General features: G+C 37.8%; 1 protein-coding gene across 1 annotated transcript; it reads left to right on the forward strand.

The window, feature by feature from the left end:
• The first annotated feature begins 199 nt into the window (after positions 1–199).
• Positions 200–23,339, forward strand: MINDY4B (MINDY family member 4B). Its single transcript, XM_070946208.1, has 12 exons — positions 200–312; positions 564–591; positions 7,044–7,214; positions 8,430–8,549; positions 9,585–9,679; positions 14,253–14,418; positions 16,022–16,087; positions 17,011–17,081; positions 18,599–18,671; positions 18,984–19,157; positions 21,431–21,611; positions 23,197–23,339. The coding sequence occupies exons 1-12, from the start codon at positions 200–202 to the stop codon at positions 23,337–23,339; spliced, it is 1,401 nt and encodes a 466-aa protein (XP_070802309.1).
• The last annotated feature ends 30 nt before the right edge of the window (positions 23,340–23,369 follow it).

Raw genomic sequence — 23,369 nt, forward strand, 5'->3', positions numbered from 1 at the left:
GAAAGTTTAATTGCAATGTAACAGTATTAAGTTTACAGTAAGTGTAATGAGGAGACAGAAAAGGGGGCAAGGTTGTTGGGTATAAACCTAGGTTCAAACCATTTCTGACAGGTAATTATATAAAAGAGGATACAGTATTTTCATGTCTCGGGAAACTTATTGCTAATGGTGAAAATACATAGTTTTGTGCAGCAAACAGATGGACAAGGAAGCATCTAGTGATGTGTGCAGCTCAGTCCAAATGGAGCTAGAAGATATATCCAGCAAAATTGCAGATCTAGACAAGTGGAGAAAGATTTTCAACGTTCGTGGGTAAGGTTTTTTTCCTCTATAATTTTACAAGTCCTAAAAATTAGATTGCTTTTAAAGTCAAGGTTTTATGGAAATAAGACCCACGTAATTTATGAAGATTTTTTTTGTAAACATGTTTCGGACTGGAATGTTCCCTATATGCTGTACTAAGAGGTGAAGTGGTTTGATACAGAATGGTAATCTTTATGATTATATGTGCATAAGCTATTCATTTGCTAGATGGCTATTTTCAACTGTATTTTTCTCCACAGGTTGGAGATCACTCACAGAACCTTTCAGGTAAGTGTCCTCCATACTTTTCCAGTATGTTGATCAGGTTGATCTTTGATCTCACATAAAATTGAATGTATCAGTAGATTAATCTTGCCATCAACAACTACTCATAAAAATAGCCTGTGAACCTAAGGGAGATGATAAGAGTTTTCATTTGTGCAATAAATCAAAGAAACTATTCAAACGGGCACTCAAAAATGTTTCCAGACAGAGCTGTTTCTCAATTTTTGTAAGTTTAAATGCATTTTAGAAACCTTTGCATATTTAGATGTCTTATGTATTACTACTAGGGCATTTTAAGAGAAAAAAAATCTAATCCAGTTTTTCTGTATCAATTTCTAAAGCATTCTTAAAGTAAACTAGACATTTGTTTTTCTAAAAATATAGATATGCTTTAGATAACTACACAAGTCTGTCTTTCTCCAGCACTGAATCAACACATGTATGGTTCTATTTTTACAAATAAGACAGCATCCCTATCTATAATATTTGTGGTCTAAGAATGATAGTTAAAAAGGAATAAGTGTCCAGTCTATACAGTAGCAATACAGCAAAAAAAATTCATATGGACATTTTGCTTTAAAAATGAAGGGAATCTCATTGAGAGGGTTTTGATTAGAATTGTATGCATAACTGCTGGTAAGAAGATCAGAAGCCACACACACAAACATATAATATACATATTTGTGTTTTCTGATCTTTTATTTTTCTCTATCTCTTTTTGCTTTGTCTCTTCCTCTTTTTTCCTTTTCACATTTATTTTCACATTTACATTTAATTTCCTCTCTTTGCTTTTTCACATTTACTTTACTGTATTTTTCTTTGAATGTAATTCTTATTATGTCATAAAATCTTTTAATAAAACTATTTTTAAAAAAACAATGCAGCAAAAAAATAACTGTCATCACTAAAATCAACCTGAAAGTGAAGAAGTGAGTTTAATTATGAATGGAGAGACTACGATGTATTTCAAAAAGTATGACTTGGTCATCTAGGTTATGTATATGCGCGAAAGTGGAAAATCATAGCTGGTATGGTTTACAGTTCAATCCTACTGATGGCCCAAAAAAAGATGAAGAATTTGGTGTGTTTTGCAGGGAAAAGTGCACCATTCTGAATAAATGTGATAAGGAGGAAATTATTCTGTTATGCAATAATGGATGGGAGAGAAAAAAATCAGAACTTGAAAACTGATAAATAACTGCTTTGTTGCCTGATGTTTTGAAATCTTGGTTTAAGTGTAGATCTATTTACTGTATGTAAACAAATGCAAAGATTGATGACAAGTTTTGAATATGGGTCAGAATTTTGGTATTGTCAGGAAAGCATCTTGGAAAAAGGATATGAAAGAAAGGGAAAAGATTCTAGAATAAAAACAAAATGATTGCCGAAAGAGAAAGCATGAGTCTTGAATGAATAGAAAATGGATGAATTGGATGTAAAGAAAGAGGATATGAAAGCTACTTGAAAAAAAATGTGAAAAGAATTCCATTATAGAGTTCACAGAAGTGTGTGTAGTCAGGAAGACAAGTATGTTGTGATAAGCATGACTGAAATTTAGCAGCAGGATGCCCATGATTGACACATGCCTTTGGAAGGAACAGACTCAAAAAAAAAAGAGAGAGAAGGTGTTTGTGCTGTACAGACGGAGGGGGGGGGAGGTAGATGGATAGAGAGACAGAAAGACAGAGATACATAGACAAAGATAGATAGATAGATAGATAGATAGATAGATAGATAGATAGATAGATAGATAGATATAGGCAGGCAGGCAGGCAGGTAGGCAGATAGAGATGACAGGCAGACAGATTTTGGTGAGATTAAAAGAAGAGGGGGGGAAGTAATGCCATTATTAAAAACCCCTCTGGACAAGCAAAAAATGTAGATGAAGCCTTTCTGCATCTGATGTACTTCTTTCAAAGTGGCATACAATAGTGATAATGAGAGATACATAGACAGATCTCCAAAATGCTGAAGAAAAATAAGCCCCTCCTTCTACAGAAAATGGAAGGAGAGGCTTATAACCAATGATATACTAGGTAGTGTCCATAATATGTAGGAATTTTGTCAGAAAGGCCAAATTTCAGAAAGAGTTGAGGCCTGAAGAGATATCGAAAACTACAGTGTGTTCTCTGACTAAGTTAGAAACAAATGGACACCCAGAGGCTATAGTTCCATTGGGACCAAAATAGAATTCCTTAACTTCTATTCTGCGCCTGTCTTCTCTCTGAAGAGAAAGAGCATTAGCTTTCATCTGTCAGCATATTTGGATGTGATTGGATAGGCAGGAGCTAGTAAAGGTTTTGCTGAAAATTAATCACGCTGGATAGTAGCATTACTACTTTAGTAGATCAGAAAACTATACGCGTATTATATCTGGACCTCAGCCAAACCTTCAGCTAAGTTGCTCATGATATGCTCCTTAATACAATGGTAAAGCATGGCTAGATGATACTACTGTTGATGGACTGATAATTGTCTAAGATACTGTACCCAAGCATCCTTGTTAATAGTTCCATTTCAGCTAGGAGGGAGATATCAAATAGAGTGCCATAGAATGTGTAATGGATTCTAAGCTATTCAGTATCTTTATCAGTGACTGAAATGGGGGAGTTAAGCAGTTCCTGATCAGCTATGCAGATAGTACAAAACTGCTGCAGCTGGATAATACTTTAACAGGAAGAGATTTGAATTGTGGGCTGAAATGAACAGCACAGAATTCTTAATTTCGGAAGGAAAAATGAAAAGCAGAAATACAGAATTTATTTATTTATTTATTTACTTACTTACTTACTTACTTACTTACTCACTTATTACATGTATTAACCATCCATCTTATTACAGGGTGAGTCTATAGAATGTAGGAGATCTACCTTGGCAATAGTGCATGTGAAAAGTATCCGGTGTCCTTATCAACCACAAGTTAAACTTAGCTTGCAGTGTAACACAGCTGCCAAAAAACAAATGCTAATATGGGGTGCATTAACAAAAACATTGGTCCTGATCACAGTAACTGTTCACTCTAATTTCACCAGTCAGACCCTATTTGAAATAAATGTCCACTTCTGGGCATCACAATTTGAAAAGGATAGTGATGAATTAGATAGTAATAGCACTTAAGACTTATATACTGCTTCACAGTGCTTTACAATCCTCTCTAAGTGGTTTACAGAGTCAGCATATTTCCCCCAACAATCTGGATCCACATTTAACCAACCTCAGAAGGATAGAAGGCTGAATCAATCTTGAGATGGCCAGGATTGAACTGTCAAATGGCTGGCAATCGGCAGTCAGCAGAAGTAGCCTGTAGTACTGCATTCTAACCACTAAGCCACCCCAGCTCATGAGTAGTGCTATGCCTTTTTTATTGTGTTTGTAAAGACAGGATCCATCCCTTTTATTGGAAAAATGGCATTATTGTTCCTTTGTTTAAAAAGGGGGGGGGAGAGATAATAAGAGGCAATAGAAAAACTACACATGGATTAATTCATTAAATATTCTTGGGCAGGGATTTTGCATAATTCTGACTTAATAAGTATAAGTAGTGACAATACCAATACTTGGACAAGCAGTGCAGGTTTACGCCTAAAAGGAGGTCATAGACCAATTTTAACTCTTCAGCAGTTCAGTGAGAAATATATGAATATTGTATATTTGTTGATTTAGAAAAACATATGAAGAACTGAATAGCCTTGAATTATGGAAATTTTTTCATGTATTAAACATTGGTTGATGAATGCAATAGGGTAATATTTTTGAGACTAAAACAGAATGCTTAGCAAATGGTTTTGAGCAGGATGTAATGTATTATGTTACCTTGCTAATGTATTTATAGATAAATGTATTGGGACTCTATAAATGAATTATAATTCCTTAACCTATAATAACATTAAACAAACAAGTGTAATATGTGATAATGTTAGAGTTGTGTTCATGGGGACATGAATGAATGTGTACTTTGAATACAAATGATGCCATTTTGCTGGTAGAAAATTCAAATGATTTGCAAATGTTAAATGAATTTTTTTTTTATTTAATTTGATTTATATGCCGCCCTTCTCCGAAGACTCAGAGCGGCTTACAATGTGCTCAGCAATAGCCTTCATCCTTTTGTATATTTATACAAAGTCAGCTTATTGCCCCCACAAACTGGGTCCTCATTTCACCTACCTTAGAAAGGATGGAAGGCTGAGTCAACCTTGAGCCTTGGCGAGATTCGAACCCTGCAGTAATTGCAGGCAGCTGGTCTTAATAAGCTTAATAACAGGGTGCCTTAAACCCCTGTACTACCAAGGCTCTTTTTTGTATGATGCAATGAGGAATATGGATCTAAAACGTAATATATCAAAAGCCATGATAGTTGTTGTTTCTGATCTTTGTGTAATGTAGTTTACTCTGAAAAGAAATAATATGTATGAATGTATTGTATGCATAAATACACATTTCTATACACATAAATCATTTAGAAATACCTTCAAATTTGATAGATGGACTCCTTATATGAGATCAGGGCTAGAGCATGTTTTAAAAAAAAAATCCACCAAAAATATTTTGAGTCAGCCAATGTTTATACAAGTGAACAAATATTAACAGAATGGGTGTATAAACCATGCATATGGCTGTTTTAGAATAAATAGCAAAATTGAGATCTACTTAGTTCAGTAGAGCAGCATTACTCTTTATCCATATAAATATACTGCATATCAGGGGTAAAATGCTCCCAGTTCGGAATGGCTCGGGTGAGTAGGTAGTGATGGCGGCGGGCAGTTCGGAGAACCAGTAGCAAAAATCCCTTCTCCCCCCCCCCCCCCCGCCGCCCAGCCTCCAGCTTGCTTACCTTAGCTGCTGGTCATGCCTGATTTGCTTCGCTTGCTGTAATCCCTGCAATCCATTGCATCAGCAAGCAACTGAATCTCCCTGCCTGCAATCAAGCTCATCGGTGAGCAGCTCTATCTGCCTGCCTGCCTGCCTGTAAGTTTTTTCCCCCTTTGCGAGCTTTAAAAAAAATAGTTAATTGGGGGGTTTTTTAGTTGTTCTTTTTTTAGACATAGCCATTTAAAGTTTAGGAAGTTTTAAATTTAGCTGCTTTTATATAAAAATAAAAATAAAATAAAATAAAATAATATTTGTGCAGGTTTCTGAGATTTTGTGTGTTTCTGTAGGGTTTCACTCTAACTACACAAACATACAAAATCTCACAAAGCTGTATGTGGAATTTTGTGTGTGTAAAGTGTGAAAGTTGGTTTTTTTTGGACTTTTTGTGGCTGTGTGAGGATCCTGCTTGTTGCAGGGGCCATTCTGGGGGCCATTTTAGCACAGTTGCTTTTTACATTGTGTGAGCCAGTTGTGTTGTGTTGTGTGTGTGTAAAATGTGAAAGTTGGTTTTTTGGGCTTTTTGTGGCTGTGAGAGGTTCCTGCTTGTTCCAGGGGCCATTTTGGGTCTAGCACAGCTGCTTTTACATTGTGGGTGAGCCAGTTGTGTTGTGTTGTGTTTTGTAGGTTAAAAAAGGGCAAAGAAGTAACATCGACCTGGCCACGCCCACCTAACTAACAAGCCACACCCACCCAGTCACCTTACCACTAAGCCATGCCCACTAATTAAGCCACACCCACAGAACCGGTAGAAAAAAAATTTAGATTTCACCCCTGCTGCATATGGTTCATAATCAGTCTTCACCCGAAAGCAAATTTAAAAAAAAAAACTATTTAAAATAACTATTAATTTATGTGGAGACAGGAGAATCATTCAAACTTTCTGTATGAAGAACATATCTCTATTCCCAGGATTACTTTGACATTTATTTCTAAATAAGATCATTTTTATTGAGTAATTCAGAATATTGTACTAAGTCTTGTTCTTCTTTTTAAGTGCCACTAGTCACTTGATAACTTGTGACGTCTTTCATTCTATCCGTTAGCTATGGATAGCAGACTGAAACTAAGCCAGCTCAAACGATGGGTAGGTTCTAAGTTAAGTTATATAGAAATATTGCAGGATGAAGTAAACAAGAATCAAATAGTAAGTAAGACAAATATTTGTCTTTTCTTTCTTAATACAGAAAGTAAAACTGACATGTATGCTTGGGAATTCCAGGAGTTGATTATTTTTAATTAGTTATGTTTGCTGTAGACTATAATACATGAATCAGAATATAAATGAAACAATGTATGTAGCTCAGGAGTAATGGTGAATGCTCATTCTGAGCCTCCTAACTCCAAATATTTCAATGGAATTCGTTTTGAAGGAAATTTGCTTAAGCTAACAAAGTGCTCACATTATTATTGTACCAATTGTACTTTCTGCAATGTAACAACATAATTTGTCTTTAAATTACTGTCATCTTTTTTTAAAGATATGCATCTGAAAGGATTGAATTTTCAACCGATGATTGGAATTAATACAAAAATCTTGTTATTACCTTGCAGTTAAAATGTTTCTGTTTCTTCATCTTTTTCAGAAATACCAAGACTGTAAATCTGATAATGATAAAGATGCCTCTGGAACATGTCAAAATATAAACCCCTCGGAACAGAGCAGGTTTCCATTTAATACTCTATATTCAATTCCCAAAGCTGTAATCATTTCATCAGACCTAGGAGGGCATCCCATCTCATTGGAAATGGCTCTGGTAAGCAGATCTTATCAATTAAGCATGAGCTGAAACTTAATCTTGCCAGAATTAAGGAAACGGAGAATTCTTATCTAGTCACGCTGTTAGGATGAAGACTGCAATATGCTGCTGTTAGAATAATTAAAATAGATGTTTATGGGGAATGATCACTTAAAATGCACAAACCTGAAACCTCACTAGGTATAGAGCAACGTAGACATTAGAATCAGATCTCACAACAAAAGATGATGCGTCTGAAATTACATGAGTTGTTTTGGTGAAGAAGAGCTTTCTCTTCTTGGCACCCTCTCCTACTAACTAGCTAGCATATAAACCAAGATTAATGAAACACAACTCCTTTGCTTGCCTAACAAGCGATGCTCAAGCAATCAAACCACATTATGATTTAATATGATGGCTTGGTTTACATAACCTGCTAAGACATAGTTGACTTCTATATTATAATCTAATTTAAGATAGACTAGCAAATCAAATGAATTTAACCACAGTACTGTGATCTCCATGATTTCATATCCCCTAGTTCCAGTGCTATTACCTGTTTGTTCCTGTTGACTACCACAATCTCTGTTTGAAAGTGTACTTCCAGCACTCCTTAAATGGGCATAACTGCCTCTGTTTATTTTGTTACTGTAGTGGAGACAGGCCGTCAAAATTATATTTAATGATCTGCCTTGTAAGGAATCGATTTAAAGGGGTTTCAGCTCTACAGCCAGGACTAACTTGGAGCCTTATTCCCATCCTTATTTGGCTGTCTGGGACTTAATATGTTTAACCAACACCCAATTTTCATTGCCAAAGGCTGCAAAACAAAAGGTTGCAAGAATAGGGCATGCCATGCAATTCCCTTGTTTTGGCATGGTTGCTCAGTAATATAATACATAATAATACTATTATTATATTATATTATTATAGTAATATAATACATAATAATAATACTAATATAAAACAGAGGAAATGCTGTTTACTCTCAATGACATTTTAAGGGTGGTTTTATTGATTGCTTTGTGAGCTAGTGATTTTACTTTCTTTTTTCTTCTATCTCTATATAGTTTGGCTCCCAGGGAATTTTTTTGTTTTTATTTGGCTCTCTTTTTATTATGTCCTACAATGATTGTATATATGAGATTTTAAATATATCTTCATCACCAAAAGATCTTTGATTGTTGACCGACTTAACAGTGAACTAAATAAATCTATTTTTCCCATTCAAAGGAATTGCGAAGGATGTTATTTGGAAACACATTTGAAGTCTTCAACTATGAATGGAAAAGATCATATTTCAGGTTTCACCGCCCTTTTACTGATTTGGCCTATGCCTTAGAGATGGATAAGGTAATGACTGCCCAACATTTTTTTTAATTGATAAGTATTTTATCAGAATCTCACCTATTTACTGGAAGGTCCAACCAAATCCTTCTACTTCAATTCCTTCTTTCTTCTCTTTTCTGGAACAATAAAAATAAAAATGGATTGCAAGCAATCTTGCTCATTTAAAGAAAGATTTATATTTTTAGTCCAGCATTCTGTAATAGATACTTGCACAAAGACTAGCACATATGGAGAATGTCAAGTAGTAAAAGACTTTCTAATACTGATTATGTGATTTTTAAGTATATTTGCATTTTCTAGAGAGAGAATTGGTAAATCTATCCTATATAGGTTCAGAAGTTTCCAGCTGACTCTAGCAACTAAGTGTTCCAAAGCTTGTCATGTAAAGTCAAAAAAAAAAAACAACTGCATACCAACTGTCTGTTGGCAATATTCACCTTTCAAACTCAAAAAAATATTCATAATAATGCGAGCCAAGTTTGTTGTGTTGTTTAAGATGCTGACCCAGAAACCAAGAGACTGAATTCTAGTCCTACCCTAGGCATGAAAGCTTGCTGGATGACCTTGGACCAGCCACTTTCTCTCAGCCTGCCAAGCTGAGAAAATAAGAAGAGAAAAGACTATTTGCCACTTTGAGATATTTATACAACTAATAAAGGATAAAAAAACTAATAAATAATCATAATGAGCAATAATTTATTAAATATGTATGCCACCTGATTTACACAGTCATGTAAATCTGGAAAATACTATATATACTCAATTTGTGATACAATACTTCCTGGGTCTGGCCAGATCTATGCTTTCCAAGACCTCTTCTTCCTGCCTAAGTAGACAGCAAGGAGCTAATAGATTTTTGTTTAATTTCATGACATGGAAAAATGCTTGTCCAGTATTGTTCTAAATAGAGCATGGAGATGTACGTACGTTGGTCAAAGCTCAGTCTCCTGTAAGCATTGAATAAGGTCTCCAATACATTGGATTTGTATCATAGTGTAAGCAAATCACAGAGCAATTCTTTTGTTTTGTTTTTTTTAGGTTGGAGCTACAGCAATCCAGATGGCAGTTCAGGTTCACATCATGAAACACTTTTTGTTTGTACAAAACAAAGAAGAAAATATCTCCCTTCAAAGGTAAGGAAATGTATACCGTATTTTTCAGAGTATAAGGTGCATTTTTTCCCTCCCTAAAAGAGGGTGAAAATTTGGGTGTGTCTTATACACTGAATGTAACAAAAAATGTGAGGCACGGAGGAGGCGATGGTCTGTGGCAATCCCTGCAGACTGGAACAGCTGATTGGGTGTATTCCAGGAGACCGATCCACCCGCCAATCAGCTGCTCATGCTGAATCAGGCTGCAATAATGTGCTGAAGCTGACCTGGCTGTTCGCTATTTGCTGCAAGGACTGTCAGAGTTTGCAGCAGCAATCACATCCAGAAAGCACACACAAGTAACTGATTCAGCAGGATTCAATAACTTCTCTTTACATATAATATAACACATGAAGTAAATGTACAATACCAAAAGCAGGTTTTCCAATATGGTAGTAAATACAAGCAAAATACAAGCAGAGGAGAGGAGTTTCAGTTTCAGTTTTAGTTTCAGAGATTAGTACAGCATGCAGCTTTAGAACAGTTGAGCTAAGCCACGCCCAGGCACCTTGCTGTCTCCTTCCTTATTGCTCACACAACAACTACTGTTTCAGTTTCCAAACAGTCCTCAAGTCTCTCACATGCTGACAGGACGCTACCCAGATGAATACCAATGGATGCTGGTAAGAAGAGTCAGATTTTTTTTTTCTTATTTTCCTCCCCAAAAACTAAGGTGCATCTTATACTCCAGAGTGTTTTATACCCTGAAAAATACGGTACCTCTGAGATAGAGAAAATTGTATTTATTAATTTCTAGATGGAGCAGGAAGAATATAATACAGGTAGTCCTCAACTTATAATCACAATTAAGCCTAAAATTTATGTTGCTAAGTGAGACAGTTATTAAGTGAGTTTTGCCCATTTTACAACTTTTCTTGCTATGTTTATTAAGTGAATCACTGCAGTTGTTAAATTAATAACACCGTTGTGAAGTGAATCTGGCTTCTCCACTGATTTCACTTGTCGCAAAAAGTGATCACGTGACCCAAGGACACTGCAACTGTCATAAATATGAGTCAGTTACCAAGCATTTGAATTTTAATCCCATGACTATGGGAATGCTGCAGTAGGCATCAGTGTGAAAAGGGGTCGTAAGTCACTTTTTTCAGTGCTATTGTAACTTTGAACGGTCACTAAACAAAACTGTTGTAAGTCGAGGACTGCCTGTAATAGCATTTTCAAATCAGCAGAGAGACACTGCTTTTTCTGGACTGAAAGCATCAGTTGGCCTTTGAGTGGATTCAGTCGTGGGTTTCAAAAAATTTTACTACCGGTTCTGTAGGTGTGGCTTGGTCGGTGTGGCATGGCTTGGTGGATGTGGCTTGGTGGGCATGGCAGGGGAAGGATACTGCAAAATCCTCCTGATCAGCTGGGACTTGGGAGGCAGAGAATAGATGGGGACGGGGCCAGTCAGAGGTGGGATTTACCGGTTCTCCAAACTATTCAAAATTTCCACTACCAGTTCTTCAGAACTGGTCAGAACCTGCTGAATACCACCTCTGTATGGGCTGCCTTGGATTTCAGTCCCCAAAGTCAAAGGTAGTATCTAAATCTGATTTCATTTCATTTATTTTTGAATTTAATTAAAATTAAAACATAACTGTATTTCTCTCCAGTCATTCATTTGTTCAAAGAATTTGGAGGTCTTGATGACCATATATAAGGCTTAATGGGATCCCTTGTGGTTCTAAAACTGCAGGATTTGCAGTTATTTTCATGTGAAGGGCAGTAAACCTCTGATCTCCCACTCTTCTCCCACAAGTCCAGAGAGGAACTGTAACCTCCTTCAGTGTTCCTTTAATTAACCATATGTAACTTCATTTTTCAGATGGCACTCAGTCCTAAACTTGAGGAGTGCATTTGCAACAAAACTCCCAAGTAGAATCACTCCAGCATCTATTCAATTCATGTGCATATTAATTTGCTGCCATATCTCTATCCAGTGGAGAGACACTAAAGAGCAATTTCCACTGTGAGTTATGAATAGACAGGAACTTTATAATTTGCGTTAGGAAAACAATGTAGAGAGTATAACACGGAGAAATAATTTAAGCAGTAATAAGCGGTGGGACTTAGTGGGATCTTTATGCACTCAGCAGGGAAGCTTAATCATAGCTAGAACTCTCTGCCCATTACACTCAGCCATCTTAGTTACAACTCATTTCAACAGCATAGTATATAGTTGAACTGATTCTTCTCACCTTCTTCCACAAACGCCCACAGCAACAGCTGTCCCTCTGCAAAAAATCTCAGAGAAACTCACTCCATTCTGAACCATTCCAGGCTCTAATCTGCTTCTCGTCCTCCCAGTATCAAACCTCAAGTTTCCTCCAGCCTATTCTCTTGGCAGTTTCCTCACAAATGAAATCTGCCAACCATTCTCTCTGTCTCTGTGCACTAGCTGGCCTGTTAGGCCATCTCCAAGCTGCCTCCTCTGTTTTCAAAAAGAGGAATCCCAGCTGTAAAGTGTTGTATATTTTCATTTATCATCTATCTATCTATCTATCTATCTATCTATCTATCTATCTATCTATCTATCTATCTTCTATCATCTATCTATCTATCTATCTATCTATCTATCTATCTATCTATCTATCTATCTATCTATCTATCTCTATCACATTTATATGCTGCCCATCTTGCCTAGACTTGATTCTAGGTGGCTTACAATCAATAAAAACAACAGGATATAACACTGAAACATTAAAACAAATATTAATGCTAAAACTGATTTAAAATGGGCAAAGGTGGGAAGGGAGCAAGATGCACATGGGGAGGAAATGGGGTGTTATCTTAATCCACTAAACACTTCCAGAATGACACATGCCCATTGGGGCCCCAAGCCAGTTGACAGAGCCAGTTTTTCAGGCCCATTTGGAAGGCCAAAAGAGTGGTTGCAGATCTCACTTCAGGGGGCATGATGTTCCAGAAGGTGGAAGCCACAGCAAAAAAGACTGTTTCCAAAAGCCCATACTGATATTTCCACTATCACTTACATTTAACATTTGTTTGACAAAGGATTAATATAGCACATGTTCTGTTCACAAAGTATGAAGAAATGTCAACACACATGCAATTTAGATCCTGCCAGCCAGAATTCCTTGACCATTGAGGTCTGCTGATGCAGGTAGGATGAGCCAATCTCATTGGGGTCCTCGGGTAATCTGAATGCATGTGAACCTGCACAGGGGCTGCTGGGCAACATTCTGCAGACTCAAGAAGGGTAGAGAAATCATGGTGTTTTGTTGCACTTATCACCATGAGGTAGGCCTTAATAGTGGCTCTAACTCACGTTGGTTGGATTGATTTCCCAACCCCTGATTTCCTCCTTTTAGTTCTTGCTTATTCACGAGTACGGTAGTATTTTTCTCCTCATTGATGTTTATTATTTATTTATTTATTATTCAAACTTCTATACCACCCTTCTCCTTTCGGACTCTCCTTTCGGACTCCTTTCGGACTCTCCTTTCGGATGTTGATCCCTTGGTCACTTCAGGCTGCCTCTCTCTAGGTTAACGTCTTCTTTTTGCTAACCATCCCTCTAAGATAGTGTTTCTCAATCTTGACAATATTACATATTGGACTTTAACTCCTAAAGTTTCCCAGCCAGCATGTTGGCAGGAGAATTCTGGGAACTGAAGTTCACATATCTTGAGTCACTATGGTTGAGAAAACTGCTAAACTTCTGCTGGTCAACTTTCTCCTTCTTTGCATCTGTTTGTCTGTGTGTGTCTCTGCTTATATTCGTAGCTTGCTATTTCTCTTTTTGTCTCTGAGATCCATTTCTTGCCTCTTTATGCTCTTGGGAAAAAAACCTCCCTTCAAGAGGTGTCCATTTCTGATTTTCCTACCAGGTCCAAGCTTTCCCCAAGCCTCACTTTATCACTTTGCTTAATCTCTTTTCACTTTAGCATCTCCAAAGATCTTATTTCCTCTGCTTTTGTCTTTCCTCTGCTAAACATGTGAAAGTACCATATTTTTCGCACTATAAGATGCTCCAGACCATAAGATACACCTAGCTTTTGGGGAGGAAAACAAGAAAAAAAATCTGCCTCTGCCTCCCAGCAATTTGCCTCCTTGCAGCAAACAGCCTGGTCAGTTTCAGTACAGCTTGATTTAGCATGAGCAGCTGATTGGTGGTTGGATTGGCCTCCCAGAATACCGCCAATCAGCTGTTCCAGGCTGCGGGGATTGCATTTAACATTAATCCTGGTAAATTTCATCACCCAATTTAAGAAACCGAGATTTGAATCTACCTTGTTGAGCTCAACATAAACCATAGTTTCTTATTCCATAATATATGACATACTTGCAATTAATAAAAGGAACCATTTCGGAAACCTTTTCCCATTCACTTAGGAAAAACCCTAGTGAGATAACACACCCAAGTCTTGCATATCTTATTTTAACATCATGCTAAATCATGGTTTGGTATTATTATTTTTTTTACACATCCAACCCAATGCCTTTTGTGAATAAAAATCAAAGAAATAGTTCAGAATCTACTGATTTACTTTCATGGTTCCCTGTGACCTTTTTCTGTTTGGCTTTCCAGTATATCTGAAATAAGCCTCAAAGAGCAAGAAAAAACTCTTACAAGAGCAGTAGCCGACATTCTGTGGACAGCAGGAGAAAGTCAGAGAGCAACTATCTGCCTTATCACGGATGATACCTACTTTACTGCAAATATAGACTACGAAGTGGATCACTTTACTGAACAAGTAAGATGAGCTATTTTAAAGATCTGGAAAGGAGAAATATTTTGAGTTGAGTTTAGACCAGAGGTGGGTTTCAGCAGGTTCTGACCAGTTCTGGAGAACTGGTAGCGGAAATTTTGAGTAGTTCGGAGAACCGGTAGTAAAAAGTCTGACTGGTCCCGCCATCATCTATGATGATGGGGATTTTGCAGTAGCCTTCCCCTGGAGTGGGGTGGGAATGGAGATTTTACAGTATCCTTCCCCTGCCACACTAATCAAGCCATGCCCACCAAGCCACGCCCACCAAGCCATGCCATGCCCACCAAGCCTTACCCACAGAACCAGTAGTAAAAAAATTTGAAACCCACCATTGGTTTAGACCCAACATAAAAAAATCCTCAAAAGTACACAAGCTAAATAAATACTTAGAACGAATGCCACCCATTCAAAGCCAGAATTCTAAGAATTTAAAAGTACAGGTAGCCCTTGACTTACAACCATTCATTTAGCAACCATACAAACTTACAATGGCACTGAAAAAGGTGACGTACAATTGGACGTTTCTCTTATGACTGTTGCAGCATGCCCACAGTCACATGATCACATGATCAAAATTTGGGCACTTGGCAACCGGTGTGTATTTACAATGGTTGCAGCATCCCACTTGCAATCTTTGCAGCCAGTTTCCAACAAGCAAAGTCAATAGAGAAACCTGGATTCACTTAATGACCACATGATTCACTTAACAACTGCAATGATTTGCTTAACACTATGGCAAAAATATCCTAAAATTGAGTGTGACTCACTCATAACCATTTTGCTTAGTAATGGAAATTCTGATCCCAAATGGACTATATATGTGTATATGTGTATGTGTATGTGTATGTGTATGTGTATGTGTATGTGTATGTGTATGTGTATGTGTATGTGTATATACACACGGGTGAAATCCAGCAGGTTCTAACAGATTCTGAAGAAACGGTAGCGGAAATCTTGAGTAGTTCAGAGACCCGGGAAATACCACCTCTGGCTGGCTCCAGAGTGGAGTGGGAATGGAGCTTTTGCAATATCCCTCCTCCAGGAGTGGGGAGGAAATGGGGATTTTGCAGTATCCTTCCTCTGGAGTGTGGTGGGAATGGAGTTTTTGCAGTATCCTTCCCCTGCCACACCCACCAAGCCATGCCCACAGAACCGGTAGTAAAAAAAAATTGGATTTCATCACTGTATACACACCTCATATATAGATACTACATAAGTCAAGGACTACCTATAATAGTGACAGGCTATTTGGGGAAGACTGCTGTATGTGATAAAAGAGGAAACCATATGTGGGATGCAAACATTCAAACAACCCACTAGTAGCCTGGAAATAGTTAACTTTTATGTATTACTTTGCTGCTCTTTAGGAGACATCCACATTTTTCTAACCCAGTGAAATCTGGCAGATTTTACTAAGGTGAACTCTAGGATATGCAAGATACATAATTCAAATCAGAACAAACAATGCTTGTCTGTAACAGTGCTGAATGAGGTAATTACTATATCTCACAATGTTTTTCAATATTTTGTTCTTACTGGAATCCAACCTCTTTATGGGCATTCTGTAGTTCTTAATATTTCTTTGCAGGTTCAACTGTTTGACTTTTTTGAAAAAGAAACAATGCAGCAGTTTATCTTGGATCACATACACTGCGTAAGTAGAGGGTGTGCAATTCACTTACAAAATTGAATCTCTTCCAGTCTTTTTTTTTTTTTTTTACTATACTCAGAAAGAGAACTACAGTTCCGTGTATTTTTCTCTTAAACAATTACTACCTGTTTACTAGGGATTATTCTTAAATCATCTTACACAGGATTGCTGTCCGGTTCATATCCAGAAGTATTAACTAATTCAATTTTATTCTTATCCAGCAGCTAAACTTTTCATACATTTTGAATAATCATGTTTGCTTTTGTATGGAGAAGTTTTCTTCATCTTGTCATCCAAAATCTGGCTGTTTCTACAGCTGTTGGGTTAGAGTGGGTAGTGGGCAGGGGTGAAATCTACTTACCTTCCTTACCGGTTCGGAAGTGCACGCGCCGTGTGTATATGCTCACTTCATGTGCGCGCATACGCATCACATGCACACGCAGACCTTCTGAGCAGGCGCAAAACCTGATTAAGAGCAGGAAGTAATGATACCCGGACGGGTGGGCAGAGCTTTTCTCTGCCATCGCTATCGGAACGCCGAACCACCAGCCAAGATCGCTACCGAATCGGGCGATCCGGTCCAATCCGGGAGCATTTCACCCCTGGTAATGGGTCCTGTCTACTTGGTTGTTGTTCTTCTAGCATTTGGTTCTTTTAATTGCATTTTAAAATTATTATTTTCTGTGTACAACCCAGAGTCGTTGTAGAATTGGGCAACCATGTACATTTTTAAATAAATAAATAAATCTATGCTGGTGAAGAATTTTGGAAGCTGTAATCCCAGTATATCTAGAAAATACCAGGTTAGGAAAGGCTATTTTGGATAATATTGTAATTAAAAACAAGAAACAACATCTAATTACAATTCTCCGAAAAGTTGGGCAATGTTAAAATAATTCTTGTTTTCTTTAATCTATTTGAATCAGCTGAACTCTGAGGGAAGTCATGGGGTGATCTTATTTCTGTATAGTTTACTTTTCTCCAGGACATTTGAAAGGTAAAATGTTTTTTTTTTCCATTTTTTAAATACTTAGATTTAAGTTAAGCAATTATTTACCAATCAATGTGTATACCTTAAGATTCTGAAAATGTTATTTATATTCATCGGTAAAGAAAGTTTTAGAAGATAAGTTGATCCATATACTATCAATACTCAGAGAGCATCAAGGACTCCACTTCAGTTCCACAAAGAAGATTTTCAATATATATGGATATAAACATAGCCCTTGTTTGCAAACAGTCCCATTTTTCTCCCTTGAGAAAAACAACCTTTGGTATCTGGAATTGCTGAATGTTTTTCTGCTGGTTGCAATATCACAATAAAAACAACAGAATTATGACCACGTACTACCGTGTTTCCCCCAAAATAAGACCCTGTCTTATATTTTTTGGACCCCGAAATAAGTGCTTGGCCTTATTTTCAGGGAGGTCTTATTATTTTGGGCGCATTGAGCAAGACGGGGCTCCTCTTGCTGTCTTACCTGATTTCCAGCTCTGTGTCTCTAACCCTAACCAGAGGAAATGGCGGGGATCAGCTGCACATGCGCTTAAATGTTTTTGGGGAGGGCTGATTTTCAGGGAGGGCTGATTTTCGGGGGGACTTATTTTAGCGCATGCGCTCAAAAGCCTGATTGGGCTTATTATAAGGGGATGTCTTATTTTCAGGGAAACAGGGTATGCAAATTGTAAATCCAAAACCAAAGTAGGAAAGAAGAGGATCAAGAGATGCAGGTGATTTTTACAGAAAGGCTCTTCAAAAAAAACCCTTCAATTAAGTGACCCTTAATTGCCCAGTTTCATATTTGTTATATCTTTGCTTATTATTTCCATATCCTGCCTCTCAAAAGGAGGTTTATTTGATTTTCTTCCTTCCTATTTTATCAATTCCATAACTCTGCTATGTAAATTAAACTTGAGTGTTTATATAAAGAAAGACCGGGCATGATCTCAATAATATTTTAAAAATGAAATGTGCTGTGAAATAACAAACAATCTATTCATACAGAATAACCTTCATGACTCTTGTCTCCCAGCTAGGTCGGATGCTTTAGTTAATATCATACTGATTATTACACCCTGCAATGCTGTTAAACATTGTTCATTCTCCGTCCTATAGGCTTTGCCATAGGATAGCTGAAACAGGATTTTGTGTAGATGGCAAACTATAAATGAAGTGAAGTTAATTAATAGTTAAACTATAAGTGGAGTATTACAGGATATGGGGGCAATTCTATCAATGGATAGAGATAAGATATAATAAAAATTAATATAATGCAAGAAACTTAGAAAAAATGTAATAAATTAAATTAAAATGTAAAAGTCAGATAGAAATGTAGCAAGAAAATGATGGTAAAGGAGGAAATATAATGACACAAAAATATGTACTCAGATGTCACACTGAATAATTAATTATGTATTGTTTGTTTAAATGTAAAAATAAAAAAAATATTTAAAAAAAGTTAAACTATAAGTGAAACCAATTCTGTAGCATTTTCTCTATTTTTGGCTGAACAGGCTTCAGGGAGATCTCGACTTCACCACAACTCACCTGTTACAATGGAGACATGGAGACATTAGCTGCAGACAAGTAAGTTTCTAAATGTGAAATTTATAGTCTTTGACTACTTTCCATAAGTACATAAAAATGAAAAAAAAATAATATGCTGCTATACTTTAATGTTTCCAGTTACTGGGCAATGTTGGGTTTCAGGGTTTAGAGATTGTAGCCAAGACAAAAGATTTCCTGATGTGTTGCCAGCAGCTGCAGCTGACACCTTCAGAGGCAGGGTGGTTTGCCTAGCAGACCCCAGGCAACTGAGCAGCAATTTAGTCTTTATAGTCAGGTGTCCTGATTCTTCATACTACCTGGAAGTGTAATGTTGGTCCTTTCTCCCTTTAGGCAATTCTGAATCTCGTTTTAACTGGCAGGGCAAGTCCACATGTGTTCAATGGATGCCAAAAGCTTGACACTGAAGGCAGCGTGCAAAAAGTACAGCATGGAATTCTCTCCCGCGGTGATGTTGGCTACTTACGATGGAGCAAGGAAGAAACAGAACAGTACAGATCTCTACAGGTGTGGAAAAAAGCATTCAGCTGACAAGTATTTGAAGGAGTTTTGCTCCCTTGATTAGCCAGTCCAATCCAGGGGTGGGTTCTACTTTTTTTTTTTTTTAATTTGATTTATATGCCGCCCTTCTCCGGAGACTCAGGGCGGCTTACAATGTGCTCAGCAATAGCCTTCATCCTTTTTGTATGTTTATACAAAGTCAGCTTATTGCCCCCACAACTGGGTCCTCAATTTACCTACCTTAGAAAGGATGGAAGGCTGAGTCAACCTTGAGCCTTGGCGAGATTCGAACCTGCAGTAATTGCAGGCAGCTGGTCTTAATAACCAGCTTAATAACAGGGTGCCTTAGACCACTGTACTACCAAGGTTACTTACCTTTACTACCGGTTTGCAATAGGATCATGCACACTCTTTTGCTTCGCTTGCGCGCGCGACTTACTTCTGTGCATGCGCAGATCACTGATGACATCTGGGGTGGTGGGCAAGGCCTCCTGCCAGTTTTACTACTGGTTCTTGCGAACTGGTCTGAACCGGGGGCAACCCACCACTGGTCCAGTCCCCATAAGAGGATCTCAAAATAGCTTTGAGACATCATGAGCCAACAAGAGTGAGAACAATGAGAAACAGCCAGCTTATAGAAGAATATAAAAAACATCTTTCTTGGTGAAATAAAAGTTTGATCTAGTTTAGCATTTTCTTCTGACAGGAGCCTAGCAGGTGTTAACAAGAAGCTCATAAGCAGATGTAAATCCTATAATCCCTTCTCCCAGCAACTGATAGTAATACTGGGCAGTATATGTGCAAGCAAGATTTTCAGCCTCTGAGCGGAGACACTTGTATGCAGCCTACACCAGGCCTCCCGTGGTCTCTTCGCCCCTCTTAGGCACCCTGCACTCTTTACTCTACTGCCATGATGATGAACCTATGGTACATGTGCCACAGGTGGCACACAGAGCCCTCTCTGCGGGCACGCCAGCTGTCGTCCCAGCCCAGCTCCACTACACATGCGCACATGCTTCCTGCCAGCCAGCTGGTTTTTGGGTGTCTGCTGTGCATGCGCGGGGATGGGGCGCATATGGGGGATGTGCATGTGCATGCATGGGGGGCAGGGCACATGTGGGGGGGGGAGCTCACAATGCATTTTATGAGTTTATGCATGTGTGCGCGCCCCCACACCCCATTTTGGGCCTGGAAGGCCTCCTGCACCAACCTGGAAGCCAAAAATGGGTGAGGGAGAGGCGCATGTGGGGGGGTGCATGTGCGGGGGTGCTTGCATTGTATTTTGGGGTTGCATGCAGACGTGCATGCTTTGGGCACTCAGCACCAAAAAGCTTAGCCATCACTGCTCTACTGCATTGCTTCTCCACACATGGGCTGAAAATCCTGATTAGATTTCAGCTCCCTCTCATCTCTGGAAGCTGGCTGAAAGAGCTCCCTGACAAAAGCCAAGCAGACTCAGAGCTGAAATCCTTCAGCAAGAAGCTTTCTGAGTCAGACCCCAAAGACAAGAGGGATTCCTTTTGGCAGGCAGCCGCAATTTGCAACCTTCCTTGCTGGTTTCCCCATTGACTTTCTGGGGAAGCTGGCAGAGAAAATTGGAAATGGCGATCACATGATCATGGGGCACTTGGCAACCAGCTATAAGTGTGAACAGGTTGCTAAACGCCTAAATTGTGATCATGTGATCGTGAGTTGAGGGCACGTCCTCTCTTTATCTGGAGACGTTCCAAGAAACCAGTCTGCTCCCCTGTTCATTGGTCTTTGCTGCAGTCATTGGCTCCACTTTAGCAGAGCTGTCTTAAATTTGCCATAATCCTCCAGAAGTCATATTTCATGTGTTTGTATAAATCTCTGTTTAGTATTTGTTAGGTTGATGATGTTGCCACAACTCATGGAAGTTAATTTTATAATTCATGTGTTTTTCTCTTTCATCATTCAGCTTCACTGGATAATTCAGGCTATTTCTTGGACTGCCATAACTTTCATAGTCCACTTGACAGCATTTTAGAAGAATTTAAGATCTTAGGGAATGATAGCTTACTATCCCAGACATGACTAATTAGACATCCCTCAGAAGAATCTAGAATTGTTCCCAGGGTGGTTGAAATAAAAAACCATCACCACTTTTTGCAGACAATGAATCTCATTTTACTTTTATGCCAGTTTAACCTTTTTAGAGTGAGGTGTTTGCATTTTAAATTTAGAAATATGCAATTCTAAGAAAACATGCAATTGCATTTTATTTCACTTGATCCATAACTACAACTTTTATACTACAGGTTGGAAGCATGTTGAAGACACCAAAATTGCCAATATGGCTGTGCAACATAAATGAAACATACAGCATTCTCTTCAGCTTAAACAGGCTGTTATTGTCTGATTGGAAAATGGAACATCTCTTTGATTTATATTTTTATAAAGGCAAGCCCTCCCAAAAGAAAACTGTTCATCTAACAATAGGTAGGCATTTATATTTCTTGGAAAAGTATTAAAGGAAGATGCTTATTTCTTTTTCCCACAAGTAATGCTTAAATCCATTTTCCTGTCTTTTCTGATCATTGTAAATCAAATTTTAAAAGTGATATCAATTTAAATGCCCCTTCTAATTTTTAATTGTAAAGTGATGAACCCCAGATTAAAAAGTATTCCTAAAAATTCTTAGACAATCACTCAAACTATAAACAAATTAAAATAAACAATCTAGCATCTTAAAAGATCCAGCTGTGACTGAGAATGAAAGTTTCTGATTTTGAAAATTCCAAAATCATTGCCAATAAAGGCAAGGGAAATACTCCAATTGTTTCAAGCCATATAAGCCATTAAAAGACTTACCTAAAGACCATATATATCATAAAACTGCTCTATTGTATACAATAAGTGACGTGCTGAAGTGCTGTAATAAAAAAGTGAAGGTTTGAATATCATAGTATGGAGTACTGTGCTAGAATGAGAAGGTACTCGGCAAGAAGGGACCTTTTAAATGGAATGGGACAATTCATTGTGACTAACTTGCCATGGCCAATTGACCATGGGACAATTCGCCATGGCCAAGTCACCACAGGACAATTCAACAATTGGGTTTAATTGTTTAAAACAACTAAAAACAAATATTTTATTTTTTGTCATTCACATTTCATTTTGTCCCTCCTTTGGTATTCTTTTTTTTTAAATGATTCTATTCCACAATTTATTCAATATTACTGTAACTCTTATACCACAGTGAATTGTCCCATGGCAAGTTGGCAGTGGTGAGTTGGCCATGGTGAGTTCACCATGGCAAGTTGACTGTGGGGAATAGTCCTACATCCCTTTTTAAATATTTGAGAGGTCTCCAGTCAGTGGATAAATAGATGAATAAATAGATGAATGATTGGATGGAGAGAGAGAGAAAGAGAGAGAGAGACCACTGAAATCAATGGCCTAGTAAATGGAAATGTGTGAAGAAATTCCAACAATCTAATGATGTAGAATGATAAATGCACAATTGCATTTTCATATTTCAAAATATCCAAAATATTTCAAAATATTCTGTGATTCATAGGCTTGGAAGATATCATTTAGGCTATTGAGTCCAACTCTTTGATCAGTGCAATCCTTTCGCTATCTAGCCTTTATTTGAATATCTCCCATGAAGGGAACCCAGTATATCTTTGGATAATTTTTTTCACTGCTGGGAATGTTTTTTTCCCCCCTAACATTTAACTGGTATCTGCCTTCCTATGTCTTCCATTTCACGTACTCTGGAAGTATACAGAACTGGTCTTGGCCACTTGGTCTTCTGTATCAAAAACTGTAGATAATGGTCCTAATCTGAAATGTAGCTGTGTGAACATAGGGCACAATCCTTTTCCTTTGTATAATTTCTTTCACATAAGTTACATTTTGTGAGCTTTATTCTGAGAAACATTTCAAAAAGTGACTGAGACTTATCTGCTCTTCTAATTTCAATATACAGTATGGCTACATGCTGAATTAATGTTAAAATGAACTCAAGATCTGTTTTGCCTGAACCAGAGTAAATGCATGTTTGCTGTTCTCTTCGCAGATACACATTCTCATCACTGGGAAGAAAACCATTCTGTGGATGACAGGGATCCCAACAAAAGAGTGCCATCTCTGGAAATGGCCATTCAAACTAAATGGGAAGGAGCCGCCATTAGCTGGAATGGGACAACTCCTTTCTTCTGATCCAAGTGACTGGAAGAGATGGTCTTCTTT

The sequence above is a fragment of the Pituophis catenifer genome, unplaced genomic scaffold (assembly GCF_029215685.1).
Source record: "Pituophis catenifer annectens isolate HBS135680 unplaced genomic scaffold, rPitCat1.0.hap2 SCAF_6, whole genome shotgun sequence".
NCBI lineage: Eukaryota > Metazoa > Chordata > Lepidosauria > Squamata > Colubridae > Pituophis > Pituophis catenifer.